Consider the following 10,299-nt stretch of genomic DNA (forward strand, 5'->3'; position numbering starts at 1 on the left):
GCCAACGTGGCAGAGACCACCTGCGAAGCGCGCCGCCCGAGAAGGAAAGAGGGGGAGGGCAATCAAGGTCCAAGCAGATCCGGAGGGGTCAAGGGACAGGGGGAACGCAAGGGAGCGCAAAAAACAATTCGGACGCGAAACTCATGGGGAAAAAAGGCTGAGAACACAGAGCAAAAGGGGCAGCGAGCGGCTTCAAGCCCGTCTCAAAAGCTGACACAGGCGCAATCCTCCCTCCGTTCCTCTCAGACCATGCCCCCCCCCTTGCGGACACACATCTCCCGACTCCCCAGGGTCCGCGGTCCTTCCTTCACCTAAGGGTGGAAGACTTCCTCCTTACCTTGACCTTCCGGAGGGGGGGGCGGAGGTCTCCGCGGTGTGGGAGTCCCAGTCGACGCCTTTTGTACCTCCTACTGTGAGTCTCGCCCTGATCTCTTCCAAACCCATCGTCCCGGCCCCACCTTTTCCTCCCCCCTTCCCTTTCACGCTCTCCATTGCTTGCTTTTTCCTCTTTGTTTTCCTCCTCCTCCTCATCCGCCTGCTTTTCATCCTCCTCCTCTTCCTCCTCGGTTTCTTCCCTCCGTGCCAATTTGAGCCAATGCCAATGGTCTTCAGCGTGCACAATCTTTACGGCGGCCGACGGCGCGACACAATAAAAAAGAAAAAGGGTTTATGTCAGTGTGCATTCATACGGTGAAAACCCAAACAACAACAGCATGCGTAACCTACATGGATCTCCTTGTCTGCGTAGAGAGGGTTATCCAAGGCGAAATTTAGGTCGAGTGCAGCGACTTGCTCGTAGTACTCGTTCTTGCTCATTAAGCGCCTGCCACTTCGTTTGCCAGAGACATAGTCGAGGTCAGGAAAAAAGAGTGGAGAAGCGGTGATGGGTTCGAAAGGAGGAAGGAGAAGGAACGTACCTGGCACCAAGGCCGATTTCCGAACCATCGTCGTTGTCACGCCCGGCACGGAGACCATCTTCACCGCCAACGCCTTCCCCTTGCATTTGTGTCACTCCGTATTATTGCGTACCTGATTTGCTCTTTTTCTCAACCGTTGACTGTTACAGGAAAATTGCCAATAGAGACGTGAATCAAGGTACTTGTAGGTAGTCTGTCGGTTCGCAACGAACGCCGCTTGAACACGAAAAGCAAGACTGTACGCGGACTTTAACATCCTAGGGAACAAGTGATGCATCAGAAGGGCCATTAAAGCAAACTTTGGCACTGGAAAAAGACGCCAGCGAGCATCGTTTTTGGCATTCGAGTGTGCTCACAGGACATTTGCCATGTTCGCAATGCCGGGCACAAGGTTAACCTCCCCCCTACCTCTTGAAAAATGCGAGGGAATGTCTGATGTATGCGAAAATAGCATTTCCCACCCCATTTTCATCATGGTGCCTTAAACATATACCTCAATTCTTTGTGATGACTAAAAACAAAGGAATGAAGTACTGACCTTGTCTGACCGCTGTAGATGGTGGCAGGGCACTTCGAGACGCGATGCGCTAAAAGTAGGACGATAAACGACGGCTTCTGAAGCCAAAAAATGAGTTGCGAGTGGCCTAGAACTGATAGCATGGATCTTCATTGAATGCAGAGATTTTGCGCATGACTTTTTCTTCTTTTTTTAGTTCCTCGTTGGTTTTTATCCCGGCTTACTTCAGTAATTTTTTTCCTTGTCAGTATTGCCTTAAAGATTCATGTTTCAATTGAGTCTTGCGGAGAGCTTTTCTTGCACTCCTCGCAGCTTGCAAGAATCTCCCATTTTTTGAACGAATCTCCTCCTTCCTTGGGTTTCCCCCATGCTTTGACCCTTTTTGTCATATTCATTTCCCGTCATTCCCTGTCTCAAGCTCATCCAGCAGCTCCTTGACCAGACTTCTGATATAGTCCCGTATTTTATTGAATTCTTCGGGCTCCATATGCTGTCGGATAGTATCCAATCGAAAATGAAACGCGGGACGAGTCGTTTAACATGAAGAAACGGTGAAGACGTCAGCATCCGACATTCGTGCCCCCTGACGACCGGCAGTCTTTGGACTCACTGCAGAGTGTTTCTCATGTTGCATTTTCGACATTCTCTAGCCACCTAAACATACCTTGGGATCAGGGATTGTCCAATTGACTGTCCGCTTGGCCGGCATCCATGGGCACGCGTCTCCGCAACCCATAGTGACCACCGCATCGAAGGGAGCGAATCTTTCGACCTCTTCCAGACTCTTGGAGTCGTGCAGGGACAAATCATAGCCGATTTCTTTCATGGAAAGGATGGCCTGTCATGAAAAATGCTATGACGCTGAGTCGATGCAAGCTGTCTACACGATCTCCTTTTCAGTGTCCCCGTACCACTGTCTGCTTGCTGGCTTTCTATTTTTCAGTTTACCTTCGGATTGACGACACCACTGGGCTTGCTTCCCGCGCTGTAAGCCTCCACTTTATTCCCACCTAGGATGGTGGCGAACGCCTGGCTCATTTGACTACGATTGGAGTTTTCCACGCAGACGAAGAGGAGCTTGAAGGGAGGAGGCTGGTTACCCGCCATCCTGCTCTCTCGGTTTTTGGCTGGATGAGAGGAAAAGGGTTTGAAAATATGTTTAAGGAAAGACGAAATCGATGAATTTATCATACGTTCATGTCCTGGCCAAACGCTCGGTGCTTCAGCGTTTTCTCCTTGTCTGCAGAATGCCTTTGCAGGGGCTTTTACCGAGGCTTACCAGTAATAGTTGAAGCAGTTCGGTATCAAAGACTAATAAACCACAGCACACTGACTCAATCGCCTGCGTGAATACCCAGGGTTGGTGTTGCAATGTTGGAACTTTTTTAAGGGGGGCAGGAGGTGGTAGTTACGTACTTTGTGACGCGCTACTCATAAAACTCACGCAGTCAGATGCAAGGCTGCTGATTACACGTTTAGAATCTCAACCCGAAGCCGGATTGTAGGAGGTCGTAAAGTATTTTGACAGGCAAAAAATATATTATTCATTCAACCAGTCGCACAGTCAGTATGTTGTATGCATAAGACAGGACCTTGAAACAGAGCGTGCGACATGCTTTGTCAGGGGAATGAAGTAGTCATTTGTCGACGCCATGCATCAGATCCGAGCTTTTTTCCATTCCACGCGGGAAAAAGCCACGATATATACGCCCCGAGAATTTCGTTTTGAAGATGAACGAGCACGTTGCACATATTGGGGGGACGTACGAAATGAATACGCACGGAATTATGCCTTATCTATGCTCACAAAGGCACATCTGACGCCGCCTATCTCGCCTGTCAACGAGTGGTAGGGCCTAGATTCATTTGTCGGGAATGAAGATTTACTCGTTCGCCCCTACAAAGGCGACTCCAGGCCATCAAAATCTGAGGACCCCTGCAGTGTCCTGCCCCCGTGGGGTGACTTTCCCGTCTCCTGTGACAAGTTTCTGTCAGACTTAAAGGGACTTTCTCCTGTCATGTTGCGTCAGTCTATATTGCATGCATGATTGTCGTAGATCAAACCCTATGTGTAGCGCATACTCTGTAGTACGCGTAAGACCTCCCCGGTCTCAACAACCCGTCTGCTGAACGAAAGCGAGGATCCCCTTCGTGTCCTCCATCACGTGTTATTGAACAATGCAAGGCTCAACATTATGGAAAATGCTCACCATCTTTTCTTCTCAGCCATTCGCAGCATGTCCGGGCCCTCCTCACAAGAGTCGAAGGTCCAGGCGGTGGAAAGCACGCAATTCAACCACTCTCACCCTGAGGAGGAGAAAAAGCTATCTTTCTTGGACAAATTCCTTTCTGGATGGATCATCCTAGCTGCTGGTGTGGGACTGGCGCTTGGACAGGCTCCTGCCATCATCAAGGCGATCAAAGCATCGAGCGTAGGGACCACCAATATTCCTATAGCCATCGGATTAATCCTCATGATATTTCCTCCTCTGGCTAAGGTTCGCTGGAACAAGATGCGCGACGTCTTTGCCGATACTCATTTGGTCCTCTTGACCCTGTTCCTGAACTGGGTAGTGGGGCCGTTCTTGATGTATTTTTTGGTACGTTGAAAGAGTGCGTCGCTGAGAGGCGGGCGACGATGACCTCAGACCTGAGTCTCCCCGACCTGGAACTCATCGTCCTTACTTTCCTTCTTCTTCTTGACAGGCCGTCGCATTCTTCCACGAAGGAAGGTACGCCTCCTTCATGTCGGGCCTCTCCCTTGTGGGTTGCGCCCGTTGTATCGCCATGGTGATCGTGTGGGTGGAGCTGGCTAGGGGCGATCGCGAGTATTGCGCGGCCATCGTTGCCCTCAACAGCATCATCACCATCTTTCTCTATTCCCCGTACGCGGTGCTTTTCCTTATCACGTTGCCCACGGCCATGCTGGGCTCGGCGGGCACGAGTGCCGTGGACGTGACCATGGGGGACATTGCCATCTCTGTGGGAATCTACCTGGGCATTCCACTCGCTGCAGGGGTTCTCTGCTGGTACGTCCTTCAGGGCAAGGCTTCTTTCTTCCTTCGTTTGAAAGATGTTGAAGCATTTGTCTTCCTTGCCATGCTCCGTTGATCCGCCTGATCCCCCTCACGCCTGTCCCCTCTGTCTCTTCCTGGTAGTGCTCTGCCGCTTCTCGAGTACTTCTCCATCATCACCAACGCTTTCTCTCCTACCCATCCCACCTCCCACAATCCACCCGGTCCAGGCTTCTCCTTACCAAGCTCAAAGGTAAGGAGTGGTACTACACGTCCTTCGCTCCTCGCATCGGTCCTCTGACGCTGGCCGCTCTTCTCTTCACCATCGTGGTGCTCTTCGCCACCCAGTCCAAGAGCATCTTGAGCCAGGTAGTGATCCCTGTCAGGCCCTCTCCCCTCACCTTTTTCCTTTCGTGTGGAGTGGACTCTCGTGGGCAAAGGTCAAGATTAGGAGTGTGTCTCTGCAGGACCGTGCAAGCCTCAGGAGTCTTGATAGAACCTCTCACTCTTCCTTTCCAATTTCATTCTTCACTCGCGGCGTGATTCGGCCCAATTCTGTCCCAGATTGGTCGCGTCCTCTACGCCGCTGTCCCCCTCGCCATCTACTTCTTGAGCATGTTCCTTGGCAGCTTCTACCTATCTTTTCTGGCCAATGCTACCTACGCTCAAGCTACTACCTTGGCTTTCACGGCTGCATCGAATAATTTTGAGCTTGCCCTGGCGGTGGCTGTGGGCACTTTTGGACTGAACTCTGGAGAGGCGCTCATGAGTGTGGTAGGGGCCTTGATCGAGATCCCGACCATGCTGTCCTTGGTGAAGATGGCAGAGTATTTCAAAAGAGCGTGGTACCAGGGGCAGGAAACCACCGTCCCGAGCAAGCTGTCGAGGAACGGAGTAAAAGGAGCGGAGGGAAGTGTTCAGGGGGGGGAGCCAGTGGAGGGCATCAAGAGCGTGGAGATGCATGTTTAACTCATGAACAGCTGTCACGTCGTGCAAAGAATGAACATAAAGCAATCAGAGTCGTCGAAATATTTTTGCGGGCACCAACACGATATATGTGACAAGACCAGCCTGTTTCGAGTAAACCGTTTGGTGTGGAAATATAGTGAACAATTTGGTTTCGATCGCCTGAAAAAGCTCACGAGGAAGCCTTTCGAGTCTCCTTTGAGGTATAGCAGGTGAAGGTTGAGGTCATGATACAAGCATTTGACTGAATTGATCTACAAGCCCTCGTTCTAAAGCAATAATTGTGTTTTCTCAGAAGTCAGAAATAATCATGGTTGAGGGAGCGATGTCGATGATTTTACTTCCACACTTTCCCCCTTTTGCTGAGGCTTATCTCGCCGTCGTAACATTGGTCACTTGCGTGACTCGCCTCTCTTTTTGACTCGTTGACTCGAAGACTCAACCCATTGCATCAGTATAGTCGTACGTAGCTTGCACACCGCTTTCCCTTCGCGTCGACAATGTCCATGTTACGAGTCGACATCGTCGCACAAGAATAAAGCCAATTACTCTTCCCTTTTCGTTGGGGAATTCATGATCTCGTTGCTGACTCAGTACGTCGCACTCTGGTTGTAAGGGGCTGCTACGGATTTGCCGCCTTGCAAGCAGTCATAGTATGTCACCTGATTGTGGACGCCATCATGACAAACCGCGGCAGACAAAAAATTATATGTGAGAAATCAGCCTGATGGTTTCCTCTATCTGGTCCCATAGAGAATTGCTCTTCATCCTACCTTGGGATAGAAGTTCTTCATGACACTGGAGGCGAAGCTTGATGTTTCGCATTTCGCACCGACGCCTGCGATGCTCTCACACGCTTGTTTTATGTTGTGAATGCTCTGCAATGTTGAAAGGACGAAATCAGTGAGCAGGTTATCAACGCATATGTGTTCAATGGAAGAACAGGTGTGAAGGCTGCAGCATTCAAATACTCACTTGGGTATTGTTTGCAGTGTCACCAATGCGGCTGCTCTGAGAAAGAATCTCTCGAAGGACCAGAGCTACCAGAAATGGATTGGCAAGTATAAGTTATGACAAAATCAAATGTCTCAACAAAGTGTATCCAAGAAATCCGAAGTTGTCGAAGCTAACCAAACAGCGGGAGAGCAAGCCTTCGAAAAGCAGCGACTAAATCTGACCTGGATAGGAGACGCGGGCAGTCTGGCCCCAGGTTGAGAGAAACATGGCATCCCTAGTCAAGTGACCACAGCGTTTGGCAGAGGCAAGGTCCGCGGCGGCCACGATTTTATACTGGCGAGAGTTACGGAGATTCCAGAGGTACTAAAAAAGATGGAGGACAAGGAAAAAACGGTCACATTTCAAACGCATTGAACAATATTCTTGCAGACTATCGCGATGATGCCGGTCCCAAACGCTAGGTCCAACATCTCACCGTATCCAATATTTTTATATCCTTCCCTCGCAAAGTTCATATCATAACTCTCATCTCCTCGTCTCCTTCCTCGATGTGAATGCTTCTTACCTCCGAGCCATAGTATTGCGAGTAGAAATCGACAATATCACTATCAAATAGCGTTTGTAGCACAGGACCTGGAATCTGTTAATGCAAAAATTAAATGTTGTTGTGCTTTCAAGTCAATACCTGTATCATGCTGCCGAACTCTATACGTACATTCAAATCATAAGTGGAGAGGCTGAGGTACCGCGCGTTACTTTTGGTGAAGTCCGCCACAAAAGGAGGGGTCCAGAGGCCACCCGGAGAAGGAGGAAGAGTGCCCGTGATCACAGCCACGAGGTTCCCCTGTACCCCACCACCGTCGACTGGAAGATGATTGGAAGGAAACGCAAGGTTAGAAGACACCGAGAGAAACGCAGGGTAAAAGTCTTGCTACAAAAATCAAGAATTGCAGTTTAGCAGGCCTTTGTCGCTGGCTTTTTCTCCAACTTTCAAAAAGTATTTCCCTGCATAGGTCCCTTCTTCATTCAAATTACTCACCTTCACTCCCACAACTTAGAAGATAGTTCGCATCTTTGTTGACAAACGGCGCGCGTGTACCCGTCCGCCGAAAGAGGCCTACATGGTTGGAACAATGAGGCGGAGAGATGAAATGAGGAATAGCAAGCAAATGTTTGCAAAAGACAGAAATACAGGTCTTTCATATATGATCCACGAAAGGGATATGCAGATCATAAGCAATTTCTCATCTCATACAGCGAATTCTCCTCCCCATTCTGTAACTTTCAACTCTCATTTTCCCCATCCTCCTTCCTTCTTACGGAATTGATCCCGGCTGTTCCATGTCGGGCACGGGTTTGCGCCTGCTTTATTCTCGGTGGCTAATACGCGGGAGTAGCTAAAAAGATTAGATAAAGGGGGGGAGGGGAAAATGATGAAGAGGATTTGAAAGTAGGCGAAAGGCTTGAATGTGCTGGCCATAGCAGTTTGCATGGGCTCGTAAAAGAAAAGCGCGAAAATTGCACTAAGGATTCGTGGCAAGAGAAAGAGGACCATAACATCCTTTCGACACATCGGAAATCGTGACCATGAAGGAAATGGGAGCAAATTCGCTACAGAAAATAGTAGGAGGAAGGAAAATGATAGTTACCCAGTTGCAATTGTGGAGATAAATTGAGAAGCAATCTTCGTGTTATTGGGCGTACACTGATCAAGAGTGTACCAGAGCCCGCCTTGGCCGGATGAGGGATTGAATAGCTGGGAGGGGGGAAAAGAAAAGGAACGGTGGAGCATACGATGGGCAGTAAAAAAGGAGCGGGAGATAAATAAGAAAACATGTCTGATATAATATTCACAGGTCGAGCTATTCCTGGGTTCCTCTTTTTGTACCTTGTACTTGACGACAGGAGGCGCAACAGCACCCCAGATGTCCGTCTTGTCGGGAGATTGCTTGTCATAGGCATAGACGCGGAGAAGAACAAAAGCGCCTGAGGCATAGCGGGAAATCCATGAGTGATTGTCACATTCGTAATGAACTTCACATCAAAAGCGGTACACAACAAACAAAGATACTGATTGAAGAATGGATGGAAGAAAAGCTTTTGAAAAATAGAGAAAGAATTCACAAGAAAAAAGTAGAGTAGAGAGGACAAGCAGAAAGGACGATAATAAAATTAAAACATTCGGAGTTAGCGAGAGCTGTACATACCTGTTGCGTTACTCCCAGATGCAATGGTGGGAAGCTCATTAGGGTAGCCTTGATCGCCATTGAGAGTAACGTGAACTTGATACTTGCCCTTATCTCCCAAAGTTGTGCCTGGAGTGGCAAAGGGGTTGACGCCCCGTACGGATTTGATCTAGAGAAGCAAAAACAAGCAGAGGGATGAGCAGAAAGTAGGGGGAATGGGGACGCGTCCAGAGATTTTTCCAAAGAGCCCTAGTCTCTAGAAATAGGTGCGAGCGGGTCGCGTGACGTTCTTTGCCCTTAACTTGGCCTTTTACTTTTGTACCTCATAGTCGCGGACAGAAGCCACAGGGTCTAGTGACTTAGGATCGTAGGATTGGTAGGAGAAGTATCGGACGAAGGGATAATCGCCTGTCGTGAAGGAGGAAGAAGCAACAAAAATGAGGGAGGTTCCACTTGTTAAGTTCGAACAGACAGGAGTGAATAAAGAAGAGAAAGGAACGTAATTGGCGAGGATAAAACGGACGGAGAGGCGAAAAGGGCGCGGAAGGGAAGAAGACAAAAAGGTATGGTGAGTGGGTACCTTCGATGCGGATGACGTCCATAGGCCCTTGAAGCTTGGGTACAAATAAGACATGGTACACAGCATACTGAAGGTGGGAGGAAGGAAAATGGGGAAAGGGTGGATGAGAAATGAGAAGGAGGGGGACGATCAACTTTCACGCAGCGGGCAAGGCCTGAAGCTGATGCGGTAGATGAGGAAGAAATAGGAGAGAAATTGGATCAAGGAAAACGAGTATATAAATTAAGAATGACAATCGAGAAAGATACTCACCCCGTCGGGAAAGGCGATGTTGAAATTGAGCCCCACACTGGCCTGCCAGGCACAGTTGAACTCAATACTGGCATTCAGTCCCGCTAGGGCATAAGATGTGTAAGAGAGGAAGACAGCCTTTTGGGCATCGGTCATATCCAGCTGGTTCACAGCCACATTCGCCATGGTACTGAGAGGGAAGTGAACGGGGCGATAAACATGCGGTGGTGCTTAGAGAGTAGAACGGTACAATAACACGAAAGATGGATATACAAAAAGAGGCAAATCCTTCCAGGACCCTTTCAAGCTACTGGGATCTATTGTAGGGTATTCCCCCCTCACTTCGGCGGTCAAGTTTGTGAAAACGTCCTATATACCTATAGAAATCCATCGCTTCCGGAGATCTGGCCGTAACCTGATCTAAAGAAACAGAGCCCGTGGTTGGATCTATGGCTACTGGATTGCCGCGGCCTGCGCTCTCAAGGGCACCCTACGCGATGTAAGGCAGGAATGTAGAGGGAAAAGGGTTACAAAAATAGAAACTGAATTCAGAGGAAGGACGAAGAGTACCAGCAGTAGGATATAGATTTCAACAAAGCAAGAAAAGAACAAGCACATTTTTCCTGTATGCTATACCAATCTTAAATAATATTAATGTCCTTGTTACTTCACCTGAGCGGCACCCATGGCTGCCTGCTTGGCGAGGTAGGCCGCCGCGGCCTTAGGATCAGATGGCGTCGTATCACTCTGCCGGACAGGATAAAGTGGGACGGTAATGATTATTTGTATATTATAAAAGTTTTGCTTTTAGGCCTAATGCTTCAAATATTTGTGGTACTTTTCGTTGCTGTGAACAGAAAAACAAATCTTGTCTTGCCTTCTTAAACATTTCCTGTCCGGATCAATAACCACACTTTGACACTCACATTCG

General features: G+C 48.8%; 4 protein-coding genes across 4 annotated transcripts in view; 1 reads left to right on the forward strand and 3 right to left on the reverse strand.

Moving 5' to 3' along the window:
* Positions 1–559: 559 nt before the first annotated feature.
* On the reverse strand, positions 560–1,062 carry NGA_0235600 (uncharacterized protein; the record flags this gene model as incomplete). The annotated part of the gene is made up of 3 exons (XM_005854361.1): positions 918–1,062; positions 727–829; positions 560–622 (listed from the first exon to the last, which is right to left on the reverse strand). Coding segments are annotated over exons 1-3 (252 nt in total), but the record flags the coding sequence as incomplete, so codon positions are not given.
* A 537-nt stretch (positions 1,063–1,599) lies between these two features.
* On the reverse strand, positions 1,600–2,562 carry NGA_0235500 (protein-tyrosine low molecular weight). Its single transcript, XM_005854360.1, has 3 exons — positions 2,383–2,562; positions 2,099–2,272; positions 1,600–1,924 (listed from the first exon to the last, which is right to left on the reverse strand). The coding sequence occupies exons 1-3, from the start codon at positions 2,539–2,541 to the stop codon at positions 1,826–1,828; spliced, it is 432 nt and encodes a 143-aa protein (XP_005854422.1). The 5' UTR covers positions 2,542–2,562; the 3' UTR covers positions 1,600–1,825.
* Positions 2,563–3,657: 1,095 nt separating this feature from the next.
* On the forward strand, positions 3,658–5,732 carry NGA_0235400 (arsenical-resistance protein). Its single transcript, XM_005854359.1, has 4 exons — positions 3,658–4,034; positions 4,141–4,463; positions 4,679–4,817; positions 5,013–5,732. Exons 1-4 carry the CDS (start codon positions 3,672–3,674, stop codon positions 5,415–5,417), a joined length of 1,230 nt encoding a protein of 409 aa, XP_005854421.1. The 5' UTR covers positions 3,658–3,671; the 3' UTR covers positions 5,418–5,732.
* The window catches only part of NGA_0235800 (uncharacterized protein), a gene marked incomplete at its 5' end in the record, with an annotated part of 5,081 nt that continues 510 nt past the window's right edge, over positions 5,729–10,299 (reverse strand). The window contains 14 exons of the mRNA XM_005854363.1: positions 5,729–6,076; positions 6,188–6,292; positions 6,390–6,454; positions 6,593–6,734; positions 6,937–7,011; positions 7,087–7,235; positions 8,076–8,127; positions 8,260–8,357; positions 8,579–8,726; positions 8,880–8,965; positions 9,138–9,204; positions 9,390–9,558; positions 10,036–10,115; positions 10,295–10,299. The exon at positions 10,295–10,299 is cut by the window's right edge and continues 280 nt beyond it. Of these exons, the coding sequence (XP_005854425.1) occupies positions 6,005–6,076; positions 6,188–6,292; positions 6,390–6,454; positions 6,593–6,734; positions 6,937–7,011; positions 7,087–7,235; positions 8,076–8,127; positions 8,260–8,357; positions 8,579–8,726; positions 8,880–8,965; positions 9,138–9,204; positions 9,390–9,558; positions 10,036–10,115; positions 10,295–10,299 (1,313 nt within the window). The 3' untranslated portion in view covers positions 5,729–6,004. The remainder of the gene's footprint in view (positions 6,077–6,187; positions 6,293–6,389; positions 6,455–6,592; positions 6,735–6,936; positions 7,012–7,086; positions 7,236–8,075; positions 8,128–8,259; positions 8,358–8,578; positions 8,727–8,879; positions 8,966–9,137; positions 9,205–9,389; positions 9,559–10,035; positions 10,116–10,294) is intronic.

The sequence above is a fragment of the Nannochloropsis gaditana genome (genome assembly GCF_000240725.1).
Source record: "Nannochloropsis gaditana CCMP526 unplaced genomic scaffold scaffold530, whole genome shotgun sequence".
NCBI lineage: Eukaryota > Eustigmatophyceae > Eustigmatales > Monodopsidaceae > Microchloropsis > Microchloropsis gaditana.

What these genes read in the sequence shown, in the direction of transcription:
- NGA_0235400 (XM_005854359.1), top strand. Translation starts at nt 3,672, where the DNA reads ATGTCCGGGCCCTCCTCACAAGAGTCGAAGGTCCAGGCGGTGGAAAGC. An exon ending in GCTGCAGGGGTTCTCTGCTG is followed by an intron (nt 4,464 to 4,678) that starts GTACGTCCTTCA and finishes CACCCGGTCCAG; the next exon opens with GCTTCTCCTTACCAAGCTCA. An exon ending in CCAAGAGCATCTTGAGCCAG is followed by an intron (nt 4,818 to 5,012) that starts GTAGTGATCCCT and finishes ATTCTGTCCCAG; the next exon opens with ATTGGTCGCGTCCTCTACGC.
- NGA_0235500 (XM_005854360.1), bottom strand. Translation starts at nt 2,541, where the DNA reads ATGGCGGGTAACCAGCCTCCTCCCTTCAAGCTCCTCTTCGTCTGCGTG. An exon ending in GTGGTGTCGTCAATCCGAAG is followed by an intron (nt 2,273 to 2,382) that starts GTAAACTGAAAA and finishes TTTTCATGACAG; the next exon opens with GCCATCCTTTCCATGAAAGA. An exon ending in GGACAATCCCTGATCCCAAG is followed by an intron (nt 1,925 to 2,098) that starts GTATGTTTAGGT and finishes ACTATCCGACAG; the next exon opens with CATATGGAGCCCGAAGAATT.